Here is a 14,529-nt window from a genome sequence, read left to right as displayed (position 1 = left end):
TGTTTTGTTGTTAATCCTCACCCGAGGATATTTTTCCAGATTTTTTAGAGAGAGTTGAAGGGAGGGGAAGAGACAGAGAGAGAGAAACATGGATGTGTGTGAGAAAGAGAGAGACACACACATTGATTGGCTGCCTCCCCCACATGCCCAGACCAGGGCCCGGGATTGAACCTGCAAGCAAGGTACATGCCTTTGATCAGAATTGAACCCGGGATCCTTCAGTCCTCGGGCTATCACTCTATCCACTGAGACAAACCGGCTAGGGCACTGCTTAGGCTCTTGATGGAGTAGCATCCTGAACTCTGTCCTCTCCCACAACTACTGGAGGGGGCTGGATGACAGTCTGAAGTGCCAGAGAGTTTGTATCCCATGGAGTTAATTTTTTGACCAGTGGTTGGCCGATACATCTTGCTTCCTCCTTACTTACCCAATGAAATGGCCCGAGGCGTGCTGGTTTTGTCAAACCTGAATGGAGATAATGCCTGAGCAACTGGCTGTTTATCCTCCTACTTTGCGGTCAGTTCGGTAATAAACACTTGCATTTTCCTTTTCTCCTGGTCTTTTCTTCCCATTTTCACTCACTCTTGCTCCCTAAGGATTGTAAGCAAACTTCAGCAGGCAAGCGTTGCCTCAGGCTGTTTTCCAGGAATTTTGGATAGAGTATTGTATCTAATATAATATATAAAATTAATTTTCACTTTGTATTGCTTTCACCCTCAGAGTTAAGGGGAAAAAAAATACCTCCGCTGTTTCAGTGAGGTACAGTAGTTGTCATATGTGGTCTTATACTTCCATGTTTGTTCTGAGAACAGAAAAACAAAATTCTCTCTGTATTTCAAATGGTTACTTTTTAGAGTAGTTACCTTTCCTCCTACACCTGCAGAAAGCAGGAGGGGATTTTTCTTTCATCTTCACTGTGAGCACCCCAAAGAGCTCCTGGAGGTAAAACAAACAAAATTATCAGGGGGTTGTGTATGAGGGGCTCCCTGGAGTTTTTATCACTCAGACTTATCCACACTCAGCCTCCTGCAATTCTCCAATTAAGTTCAGGTTTTCCTAGCCCAGTACAGATTCCTGAGGGGATTTCTGCTCCAGGAAATTATAATTCTCGGCATCTGCCTAGTCGGCTCTCGAATTTTAGGGGCGATGGTTTGCCCTGTGACCTCACTACTCTGATGGGTCTTTGTTAATCTTTCAGTTTGCTCAGCTTTTCACTTGTTAGGAAAGGATAGCCAGAAACCAGAAGTCCCCTCTATTCTCTTTGTTTCCTTCATCCCCCACCCCCTGCTTTTGTTTTAAGGGGGTGGGAGGAGGGAGTTAAAATGAAGTGTTATAGTTTTAATTTTCAGCTTCTTCAGGTTACATTTTACTGTACAAATAGCATGAGCTTTGAAATGGGGCAATTGATTTTGGCTATCCACTTTGTCCATGATGAATTCTCTGATCTTATTCAGATTACTTTTCTTCTTTGATAATACTTTTATCAAAATGAGGATAATTATTCTCCACTTGTAGGATTTCTATATAGATACTAGTGGCCCGGTGTACAAAATTCATGCACATTATAAGGGAATTAACTAGAGGAAATATTTTAATATTGCTATTTGCCCTTTCTCTATAATAGAAGTGTCAGAGATGAAAGAAAATTAGTAAAATGTATATGAAAATCTTCCTCCTGTCAGAGTCTGGGGCACGCCACAGGAACCAGAGTCAAGTCCCCGCCCACCCACGTGTACCTCGAAATCCCTTGAGAACCAAATCCCGCTGCCCTCACCCCTATTGGGCTAGATCCAGACCCCACCAGCCCCACCCCCATCAAGCCCTGCTGGGGCGGGCGGCTCAGCCTGAGGGCCCCTGTCAAGCCCTGCCAGGTGGGGGGCCTAGCCTCAGGTCCCCTGACCTGGCCCAGTGCCACGCAGCCTCAGGTCCTTGCTCATTAAGGCTTGTTACAGGAACTCGGCCTCTGCTGTCGGCGTAGCCATCTTTGTTATGGTGTGATGGTCAATTTGCATATTCCCTCTTTATTAGATAGGATCTAGTATGCAAAATACTTTATGGCCACTTAAGAAAGGTTGGTTCCTACTTTCAGTTTTACCCTTAGTCTTAGTTAGCCCAGGCAGCAGTACTAGTCACAAAATGATCATTTAATAATGGCTAAAATTAATGATAGATTGCATAAAATACTAATTTGTGGGTAAGCTGTCAGTATACCCTTTGAAGACTTCCTCTTTCCTGTAATCTAATTTCTGTTCTCTTCTTGTTATCCTTCCAACTTTTGTATTTCTCCTTCTCTTTATACATAGCTCATCTCTTTAAGTAATTTCTATTTTCCTCTCCCACTTTTGGACTGAATTTAATTTTTATTGAAGACATATACTAGTATAGTTTTTTTAAATTATAAAACTAATCATCTCTCTACTCCCACTTTCTCCTCCAAAGTTCTGTTCACCAAAGGCAACTACTTGTAATTCTTGAAGCTGTTTCAAATTTGCCTCCATTTTGCTAAATAATATACTCATCTCTCATTTTTCTTTCTTCAGTTTTAATTAAGTTAACATACATACTATAGAACATGAATATTTAGCACCCTTTTTACACCACAACCAACACTACTTTGTATATATTTCCCCGCTTGCCATCCTCCAAATATATTAAGTAACATTTTTAAAAACCAGTGGCCAGCGTTCACATAATTATTCATAGATGAGCCATGCTAGGTTATATTGGTTACATTTTCTTTCTTGCATGTTTGTATTTCCTGAGTTAATATCTGTTTTGCTTTTAAAATTTGCATACAATTCTCTGTTCCCAAATATACAGATGTAAGCGCAAACACATCTTAATGTGTTCAAACAGCCGAAACCGGTTTGGCTCAGTGGATAGAGCGTCAGCCTGCGGACTGGAAGGTCCCGGGTTCGATTTCGGTCAAGGGCATGTACCTTGGTTGCGGGCACATCCCCAGTGGGAGGTGTGCAGGAGGCAGCTGATGGATGTTTCTCTCTCATCGATGTTTCTAACTCTCTATCCCTCTCCCTTCCTCTCTGTAAAATATCAATAAAATATATTTTTAAAAAAATGTGTTCAAACACATTTGATACCTTCTTCATTTTACTTTTATTTTTTTAGAGGACTTCCTCTTGGAACACTCATCTAAACCGGTTGCTTGAAAGTTCATAGGCTTGCCCAGCTGGTGTGGTTCCATGGTTGATTGTCGACCTATGAGCCAGGAGATCATGGTTTGATTCCCAATCAGGGCACATGCTGGGGTTGCAGGCTCCATCCCCAGTGGGGGGCGTGCAGGAGGCAGCCGATCAATGATTTTCTCTCATCATTGATGTTTCTACCATTCTCTTTCTCTCCCATCCGCTCTGAAATCAATAAAAATATATTTAAAAAAATAAGTAAAGTTCATAGACTTCCTAGTCCATCTGTTTTCATGGAAGTTTTATTACACGGTATGTGCTCAAAATATCCTGGGAGATCTCTTTGCCTCCTTGAACCGATGTTTTCCTAGGTCCCATGTCTTACTCTTTGGTTTATTTCTTCATTGTAGTGGAGCACCTGCTCAGAATCTCCCTGAGAAATGATACATAGCTGGTAAAACTTTTGAGTCCCTCTGTTTATAAATATTTTTATTCTAACCTCAGTCCAGACTGACAGTTTGACTGGATGTGGAAATGGAGGTGGAAATGATTCCCCCCGCAGACTGAAGGCCCTGCCCCTTCGTTTTATAACTTCCTGGGAAGTTGTTGTCGACTCATTCCTGTTCTGATTTCTGATGATTTTTATTTGATCTCTGCTTTTAGGTTTCCATTTTTATCCACGGATTTGTAATATTTTATATCTTTTAGGTATTTCCTCATTTATTGTGCTTTGCACATGTTGTACCATTTTAATGTGGAAACTTTTTTAAAAAAAATCAGTTCTGGAAATTCTCATGTATGTTTTAGGTAATTCCTTCACTACGTTTAATTCTATTCATCAGATGTTGGGCTTTGTGATTAATGTCCTAATCGTTTTATCTTTAAAAAATCTTTTCTTCTTAGTTTACAGCCCTCTCTTATGTTTTATTAATTTCTCATACTTCATTTACATTTTTCTCACATAGCAAACATTCTTATGAGTTTCATGTGTATATTTTTGTTTATGTTCCTACAAAATTGGTTTCATTTTGTATGTATGGATTTTAACTTACATAAATAATTTTGTTTTTTCTTTTCCCCTCACAATTGTGTTTTAAGATCCATCCACTTGTAATGTTTTCTTCTAACTTCTGTGTAGCACTCCATAGGATACATCTAATTCATTTTATGTCCGCTAATGAATACCCTATCTTTTGTTCCCACAGATGCATAGCCTCATTCCTGTTTCCTTGCGGACTTTTTTGTAAGGATCTTTTTGGAATGTACACACAGAAGCTGGTTCTTAGGGCACACATTTTGCTACTTAGTAGTGTAACATTTCTTTTTAGAAAGGTTGTACCCCCCTACAGTCCCACCCATAGTACCTAAGGGTTCCTGCATCTCCACTCTACATGTAGTGTTATTCAGCTTTCTAACTCTTGCCAGTATCTGATAGACATGATGTGATAACTTAATATTTTAATTTGCTTTTCTCTTACTACTTATGAGTTTGAAAAACTCTTCATATGCTTGCCACCTTTTTGGCTTTCCTCTTCTGTGTATTGTTTCTTCATATCCTTCACACATCTATTTCTCTTTGTTTTTCTGTGTGTAATCTGTAGGAGATCCTTGTGAAATCCTTACCAAATATGAAACCTTTGTTTCTTATGAATATGATCACCCGGTGTGGCAGCAGTGAGGTCATTGGGAATGGGAGAGATGTGTGAATTATGCTGGGACAACTCACCTGGAAGGAGCCCTTTTGGAATGTCTATATCTGAGCAGATTGCGGAGGAGGGTCTGGGTGGAGAATGGGTTGGGGAGACAGGGGATGGTTGGGTGCAGTCACCCACAGGGCGATATTGCTGTGTAAGCTGTACTAAGATTATCAACAACTTGGGTTTCTGGATACCAGGAATCAGTTGGGCCTCAGGAAACTCCTACACAATATGTGGTTGGAATATCCTTGCATCTGGCCCTTCAGAGGCTCAGAGGTTGTGATGTCACGCTGGGCTGCTGTTCTAGGCAGTGGGTAAATCTCACCACCAGGAACGGAAGCAGGCTAGCCAGGATGGATATAGTCAGGGCTATATCATATCCTCTCAATGTCCACCGCAGTGCCAATTACAAGAATTCCACATATTTTTTTAAAATAGAAATGTAGCTATTGGTATTTAGTACTCTTCATGTTACTTTTTCTACTACTGTGCAGTCTCGTGAAGGAGTTTTCAAAATATACTAATGCACATAGTACTTACTTAGCTAATGGTCATTACACTAACATGATAACATATTTGTATAGGAAGTTTTTCAGTATCCTGTGTGGCTATCATAACATTAGGATTGTCTTAAAAAGTGAAGCATAAATCCTAAATATGTGCTCCATTATTTCAAAGAAAAAGAAAAAAAAATTTACTTCATTTTAAAAATTTATATCATGATAACATTAAAATAAAGGTTGCTAAGGCAATTGTTTAAACAAAACTGTGCAGTAGTCTTTTATAGAAAAAAAAGTGCAATTAGATAACACTTAGAATTGCTATTTGTGATTTTCTAAATGTTGTGGTTGAATCTATTCTTTATCTTTGGTACCCTCTTGTGGTTAGTGAAGACATTAGTTTGGCCTTTTTTTCTTTTTAACAATTGTGTATAATTTAATATTTTTATCTGTAATATGCTTATAGCTATAACTATTTGACAGTTTGTGCTGTAATTTCCTCTCCTTCTCACTTCAGTGTGTGTGACATCACCACAGTTGCTAAGCTTAAAAGCTCATTAATAGTATGATCACTGTGCTCAGAATAAATCAGTGTAGTTTGGAAAACAGAATGAAGACCCAGAACTTATCTTATACTTTCTCCAATTCTAATTAGGCTTGGGGACTAATTTGTCCTTTATGATGATCTATATTTAAGTATTTTATCATATACATACTTATCACACATACATGCCTATATATGTCTTCATTTTTAATGATTACCTAGTTCAAATGCAGTCACCATTGATTTACAGAAAATGTACCATTATAATATAGCATTTTATGAATCATTCCAAGACAATAAGAAGATGTGATAGGCTCTGGATGGTGTGTTCCACTTAGTTGGAGCTTCATCCATACACCAAAAGGTTGCTGGTTTTGATTTTTGGTTAGGGCACATACCCAGGTTGTGGGTTTAGTCCCTAGTGGGGGCATGTGTGGGAGGCAACCAATCGATGTTTCTCTCTTTCTCACTCTCCCTCCCCCTCCCTTTCCTTTCCTCCCTTCTCTCTAAGATCAATAAAATAAAAATGTGAAGTCAGTGATCATGCACAGCATTTAGTAAAGATTCATGGGTTATTTTTCCCTTCTCTCTGTAGCACTAGTTTCAGAGAAAATTCTTAGCTTGATATTCACAACAAGTAAACAGAGACAAGAGGTAGCTGTATGGTGTTAAGTGGTTAAGTCCTAATGGACTTGGCTTACAGGAGCAATAAATCATAACTTTTTAGGGGAGATGTGAGTTGCAAGAAGCGTGCTTTGTTTTCAGAAACATGCTTCCTTGGATTATAGTTGTCCTTCATGTGGCCTGCTCTGCAAACACAACTCTTTAATTTTATGCTCCAGCTGAGTGAGTTTTTGTTGTCTATATCTTTGGAACCTTTGAGTAGATCTTTTTTGCTGGCCCGATGGTGTGAAGGGCCAGGGTTTGAATAAGAGTCCAGGAAGTGCTTCTGGGAATAACTTTTATATTGCCAGGAATTCTGATGTGTTAGCCCTGAATTAACATTTCCAAAAATGCCATCAAACACTGACTGAAAACAAAGATGCAAGTGTAGCCACCACAGCTGTGTTCTCTTCTCCTTCAATCAGTTTCTTCTTTTACGTACAGTGAGAAATTTTAAGCCCGCATTGTAAGATGAAAGTGAATCATTTTTATGTACTATACCATGATGCAGCTGGTTGCCCCCAAATGAGAATGTGCCATTGGGTTTGAGTTAATGCCATTTCTGCAGAATATTCCCTTGTAACATGGCTATTGACTTTTTGAGCAAATGGAATATCAATGAGGGACTATTGTGGCCAGTGCTATAAGAGGAAAAATTTCATCTTTCCATTAAATATTTCTTGAGCTCTCTCTGAGATATTCAATTTTAAGGAGGATAGGGTATATGTAAAGGTCTGTGCTGCAATGTAGAACATGAACACCATAAGAAACCCATATATAAAGCTGTATGAGCGTTCACAAGGGGGAGAGAGAGTTGGTGGAGGGGACTTGTCAATGATGTCTATTTGAGCTGGATACTAAATGTAGATATAACTCGAATATGTTGAAATTGGAAGAAATGAGCATTTATGTCAAAGGGGAGATGGCCTAGGGAGAAAAAAGAAAAGGATAGGAGCTCAAAAGGGGCTAGTGCGAGAGACTTTGGAGAAGTAGATTGGGCAGGTGAATTGTGGGCATGAAACGCCAGCTTAAGAGTAATATCACTGAGCAGAAGATGTGATGCTCACCCAGGTATCTGTCCCCTCAGTGGAGAGGACACGCTTCTCCTGTCTGAACCTTGGGCTTCCTCGCTTCCTTTCGGTTCTGCTTATTTTGGTATGTGAGTTCCTCAATAGACCTCTTTTGGATTTATTCTCAATTGTGTTTCTCTTAGTAGGACCACATTTTCTCTTTAGGTAATAAGAATCCTTGGAGGATTTATACCTGCCCCCCTCAGTTACAGGTATAGTGCTGTAAAGTACAAACCTATTAGTACTTCTTAAATGGTCTAAAAGGGATTTGAACTTCTATAGCAGAAGCCTACTTGCTCTTTACATTCAATGCAAGCTTTTCCCTCCATTCTTCCCTTTTTCCCCTCCTTGCCCCATCCATCCACCCACTCATCCATCTATCCATCCATCCATTGTTTGTTTGTTTTTGTTTTTTAAAAATCTTTATTGTTGAAAGTACTACATATGTCACCCCCCCCCTTTTTTTTTTGCTGGAAGAGGTTAATGGGGGTGGTTAGGGGACATCCATTATTTTTAATTTACCTTTTCCAAATCCTTATGCAAATAATGAAGCAAAATGTTATGCATAATGATTATGGAGATTGATTTTTAAAAATTTATTTTTTGCCCAGCTGGCGTGGCTCAATGGTTGAGTGTCGACCTATGAACCAGGAGGTCACAGTTCGATTCCCGGTCAGGGCACATTCCTCTCTGAAATCAATAAAAAAAAATATGTTCTTAAAAAATTTATTTTTTAATTACGGTTGACACACAAGCTCCTATTAGTTTAAGGTGTACAACATAGTAAAGGCTGTGAAAAATAACAGTGCGTGAATCTCTGGATGGGAGAAATAGGAACCTGCATTTTGAATAGGCTTAAAGATACCTGACTCTGATTAAAGTGGTTCAGAGATTGTCTTTCCAGAAACACTGAAATAAAAGCAAAGAGTAGTACTACTCTGGCCCATGAAATCTGAGTGTGGTTACCTAGTATTTATTTCAGAGGGTCTCATGAATGGAGAAAAGATGCGTATTTATGGTTGGAGATTATATGCCCAGGCATGTCCTGTTCCTTTTAGGATTTTATTACATTTGCATTTTGATAGAAGCATGTGATAGAATGAAAGGTACTAGTAAAGTTATCCTCCTTCTCCTCAAAAGGCCCTTCTGGTTACAGCTACCTCTTCAAAACAACATAATTTTTAGGCGTAAGCAAAGGTTAGTTATTAGTTATGTTGAGTATGTGATACAGTTGTTGCTGATGCCTTTGATTTGACTTTAAGCTGTCTGATTTAATGATTTTACACTTTTAAAAGTCTGTTTTCTTCCTTGTTAAGAATGAGTTGTTTGAAATATCAAGAATCTTTTTGTGGCTGGGAAATAATGATTTCTGGAAAAGGCTCTGTGCCAATGGTTCTCTAAACTGGCTATATATTATCTCAACCGAATCACTAAAAAGCCTAAAGGAGACATTTTCTTTATTTGAGAATCAATTATAAAGTGCTCAAAGGGATTCTACTACAGCCAGTCTGACCCCCTCCATAAGAGATAATTCCATGACCATCTCTGGGAGAATACATATGCCAATGACTGTTGTTTCATGTCCTTCTTTCTACTCTGCTTCTTACAGTTTTGCCTGTATTTGGCGTTCACTAATCCTTATTTTATTTGATGTTTGATGAGTGGTGAAAATTGAGGTTTTCTTAAGGCTCTAATTTGAATGTTTATGGGTGTGTGTTTTTTGTTATTGTTATCCCCAGGATGGGAAGAAGAAGTTTGACAAGGAGAGTGAAAAATACTATTCTATTCTTGACAAACATTTAAATTTGTCTGCGAAGAAAAAGGAGTCTCATTTGCAAGAGGTAAGCTTTTCCCATAGAAAAAGGGGCATTAGCATTAAGTCCTGTGAAGTCCAAATGTCCAAAGGTAGCAGTATCTCAGAATCTGCTATTCTTTAGTTTAAAAAAGTAGATAGTTCTCTGAGCATTTACTATGGACAGGCTCTGTGCTGAACATTTTTCATGCCTTATGACATTTAATATTAACTGTTCCAAATGAAAAAATAGTGTTTTCTTCAACAGTAAGAAAGAATGAAACAAAACTTTTTCATTTTCTTCTGTTGGGCATATTTTAATGGCAGAACCTACCAAATACTTGTTATAGCTTTTATGTTAAGTTGAAAATATCTGTTTTTAAGGCGTTGCCTCAACATTGGGGCGGGGGGAGAAATTCAATTATTTTACATCGATTGTCTTAAAGAATAGGCAACAGAAATATTTTACTAACCTGTATGCATATAAGCAGTCCAATTATTTCTTCTTTCTGAAATATTTGTCCTTTTCATTGGTAGTGTTTTAACTATAATTAGTAAAATCTTGTAGTCCTTTTACCAAGGCGTAATGCAGTTTTAGTTCTACTGATGGGAGATGGTGTTTTTTTTTCTTTTGTTTTGTTTTTTTTTAATGGACTTTCTTGTCATTTTCATCCTAAGAACAACAACAAAAAATCTTGACACTCCACCATGCTTTTCCCTGGATCTACCACGGTTGTCTCAGAGCTGCAAGATGGGAGTCAGGTGGTCGCCCCCTGGGCTCCACACCTTCACAGGGAGTCATAGGAGACTGCCACTCGGCGTCTCCCAGTCTCTTCTCCCTCCTCTCTCTGTACTTGGAGGTGTCACTGTCCAGAACCGCTTCTGAATGCCTCATCCTGATCCAGCGAAGCCAATGAGCGCTTTTCCAATTCACCCTGGTCCTCTGCTCTCTGTATTCTTTCTGCTATTTCTCTTACCTCCACATTCAGCCACGGGAGGGTTATTTTGCTTCTGATTTCTTTTTTCTACACTTTCATTGAGGGAATTGAATTTCTTCATTTAAATATATTTCATATTGGGAAGTTCTGTTATTTAAATATGAGTTCATTATAACCTATATTGTGTTACTAGCACCTGCTATTAAAAAAAGGATAATTGAACATACAATTGTGTGCCCATGAAAAGGTTTTGTAGCTAAATGAAATGAGGAAAAAAAATAAGAAAAATTAATATTTTAAATTTTCAATGGCATATTTAATTTTATGAGGTATTATATTTACAATTTAATATTCCATTGACATGTCCCATACTACTACTACTACTTCCTCTCCTCCATTCCACCCCCTTCCCCCTCCTCCGTGCCACCCCCCGCCCCCTCTTTCTTGACTCTTCTGTTTACTCCATGTGCTTTGGTTATGTTAACCTTTGGTCTTGCCCAAATTATTCAAGTCTGGGCATACCTCAGGACCTTTGCACTTATTGTTTGTTCTACCTGGAGAACTCTTATTAAACCTACATCATTTTATCTTCCCTCCCTCCCTCCCTTCCTTTTTTCCTTCCTTCCTTTTTTCTTCAATTTTATCCCTGCCCATTCTCCTGCCCCCCTTACTCTGGCAACCACCAGTCTGTTCTCTTTACCTGTGAACTTTTATTTACTTATTTTTTTGGGTTCCACATATAAGGGATATCATATGGTATTTCTCTCTCTCTCTCTCTTTTTTTTTTTGTCTGATCTTTCATTTAACATTATGCCCTCAAGGTCCATCCAGGTTGTCAAAATAGTAAGATTTTATTTACTTATTTTGGCTGACCAATGTTCACAATTTATTTATTTATTATCTATCTATGGGCATTTAGGTTGTTTCCATATTTTGGCTGTTGTAAATAACTCCTCAATGAACATGGGGGTGCATACATTTTTTTGAGTTAGTGTTTTGGTTTTCTTCAGATAAATGCCAGAAGTGAAATTGCTAAATCATAATGTAGCTTTGTTTTTTATTTTTTTTAGTAACCTCCATAATGTTTTTTTTATAGTGACTGCACCAATTTAGATTTTTACCAACATTTGTGACCTCTTATCTTTTTTTATTATAGCAATTCTAACCAGTGTGAGGTAATATCTCACTGTGATTTTGATTTTCATTTCCCCGATGATTAATGATGTTGAGCATCTTTTCATGTCTCTGTCAGTCAATCTGTATGTCTTTCTTGGTAAAAATGTTTATTCAGATCATCTATTTTGTAATAGGATTGTTTGTGTTTTGCTCTTGAGTTGTATGAATTCTCTATATGTTTTGGATATTAGCCCTTTATCACATATATGATTTGCAAATATTTTCTTCTATTTAGTACATTGCCTTTTCCTTTGCTGTGCAGAAGCTTTTTTAAAAATATTTTTATTGAATTTTAGAGACAGAGGAAGGGAGAGGGAGAAAAAAACATCGATGAGAGAGTGGAACATTTGTCGGCTGCCTCTTGCATGCTTCCTACCTGGGATCGAGCCTGCAACACGGCATATATCCTGACCAGAACTGAACCAGCCACCTTTTGGTGCAGCTGAGCCACACTGGCCAGGGCTGTGCAAAAGCTTTTTAGTTCGATGTAGTCCCACTTACTTGTTTTTACTTTTGTTGCCTTTGCTTTGAGATTTAAAAAATCATCACCAAAATCTATGTCAAGGAGCTTATCACCTATGCTTTTCTTCTAAGCAATTATGGTTGTAGGTCTTATGTTCAAGTCTTTGATCCATTTGAGCTAATTTTTGGAATGGTGTTAAGATAGTGATTGAATTTCGTTCTTTTGCATCTGGCTGTCCAGTTTTCCAAGCACCATTTGTTGATGACACTGTTCTTTCCCCATTATATATTCTTGGTTTCTTTTTCATAAATTTATTGACCATTTATGCATGGATTTATTTCTGGGCTCTGTTCTGTTCCATTCATCTGTTTGTCTTTTTTTATGCCAATACCATACTGTTTTATATACTACTAGAGGCCCAGTGCATGAAATTCATGCATGGGGAGAGTCCCCTCAGCCCAGCCTGCAATCTCTCCAATCCGGGACCCCTTGGGGGACATCCCTCTCACAATCTGGGACCACTGGCTCCTAACTTCTCACCTGCCTGCCTGCCTGATCACCCCTAATTGCTGGCCTGCTCGCTCCTCACTAACACCCCTGCTGGCCTGGTTGTAGGCAGCCATCTTGTGAGGGCGTGAGGGTTAATTTGCATGTTATCTCTTTATTATATAGGATATCCACTGTTAGTGATGGTATGGGAAAATGAGCACACTTTTGCTTCTCTGGTGGAAACAGAATTATTCAATTATTCTTGAGGTAAATTTGATAACATATTTCAACAAATTTGAAATGTAAAATATAGTTGAAATGATTTCTGTTGATAGGAATTTACCCAAGAGAAATGGTCAAAATGAGCATAAAAATAAATTGTGGTGTTGATGTAAGATAACTCTTGCAATGCAAAAATTTAGAAATACCTGAAATGGCACAAAAGAATGATTGGGGCCTAGCTGTAGTGTGGCTCAGTTGGCTGAGCATCTTCCTATGCACCAAAAGGTTGCTGGTTAGATTCCTGGTTAGTACACATACCTGGGTTGTGGGTTCGATCCCCAGTCTGGGAGTGTGTGGAAGGCAACCAATCAATGTTTCTCTTTCTTTCTCTCTCTCTCTGTAGGCATGTCCTTGGGTGAGGGTTAAAAAAAGAAGAAGAATGATTCTTATAATCTTTACATTTCTCTGTTATAGTAATGAGTAAACTTATAATAATGAATCTGTAATATTTTTATAGTTTGGAGATAAGAAACCCCTTGAGAAACTCAGAAATTGGGTTTTCACGTATCTCTAAATATACTTTGAGCAGGGTCCTCTTATCCCTGCCTCCTAAAGAAAGGGAATCCCTTAGTTTCTACCCTTATTCCTCTATTCATATCCTTAAGTTTGTGTCCCCGACATCTCTTCCATTTCCATACTGTCCTTATAACATCCCGATAAGCATCTCAGGGCGAGATTTCATCATGCTGACCAACTTCCCACTGCTCAAGACTTGACCACTTCTTAGTGACTCATTGAAATCGCACATATCACCATTTTCTCAAATTTGTTCCTACTTCTCATTTCTTTAATTCTGTTAATGCTTGTGTTTCTCATATCAAAATTATTTTTTTCTTTTTCCCCCTCCTTTCTCACACCCACGTCCTTGTTTTTCACATCCTTTAGCTTCTCTTTTTTACTGAGGTATACCAAACATCTTCACCCCTACTAAATAAGAGGTCTCCCTACAGTCACAGGAACCCAGCCCCACCATTGAATCAGTATATTCTCTACTATCTTCATGTTAATCTTCCTGGAATTCTACTTTGATCTCATCAACACCATCCTCAAGCTATTGTAGTATCTATGGATAAAGTTTGCACACATTCTCTCTTTTCTGCCTTAACTCTCATTTCTGACTAAACTTGTTGATCAACCAAAACATAACTTTTCTGGACAGGTATAAACTATTGTTTGTACCTGTTTCCTCACTCAGATTCTTCTCTTTTTATCTCCACTTGCTCTAAACTCCCCGTTCTTCAGTCCAGCTTAAATCATTTTTCCTCTGAGAATGAGGGTGTGTGTGTGTGTTTGTGTTTCTCTATTTTGAATCAGATCGCTTATTGTAGATGGGGAGTAATTTAGGTTTCTGCAGAACTATATGGTTTTCTTATGTAATTAACTTGATTTATTTTTATTTTTAAATAAATCTTTATTGTTCAGATTATTACAATTATTCCTCTTTTTTCCACCCATAGCTCCCCTCCATCTGGTTCCCACCCCACCCTCTGTCCTTACCCCTGCCCCACTGTCCTCATCCATAGGTGTACAATTTTTGTCCAGTGTCTTCCCGCACACCCCTTTCCCCCTGAGTATTGTCAGTCCACTCCCTTTCTATGCCCCTGATTCTATTATATTCACCAGTTTATTCTGTTCATCAGATTTTTTATTCACTAGATTTTTAGATTCACTTGTTGATAGATATGTATTTGTTGTTCATAATTTTTATCTTTACCTTTTTCTTCTTCTTCCTCTTCTTAAAGGATACATTTCAGCATTTCATATAATACTGG

General features: G+C 38.3%; 1 protein-coding gene across 1 annotated transcript in view; it reads left to right on the top strand.

Moving 5' to 3' along the window:
• The window catches only part of ARHGAP42 (Rho GTPase activating protein 42), a 264,851-nt gene that overhangs the window by 180,304 nt on the left and 70,018 nt on the right, over positions 1–14,529 (top strand). The window contains exon 5 of the mRNA XM_080642332.1: positions 9,357–9,458. Coding sequence (XP_080498458.1) covers positions 9,357–9,458 — 102 coding nt within the window. The remainder of the gene's footprint in view (positions 1–9,356; positions 9,459–14,529) is intronic.

Source organism: Plecotus auritus, assembly GCF_963455305.1.
Source record: "Plecotus auritus genome assembly, chromosome: 9".
NCBI classification, from domain to species: Eukaryota; Metazoa; Chordata; class Mammalia; order Chiroptera; family Vespertilionidae; genus Plecotus; species Plecotus auritus.
The sequence above is the reverse complement of the archived record's forward strand: the minus strand, read 5'-3'. Positions and strand labels throughout refer to the sequence as shown.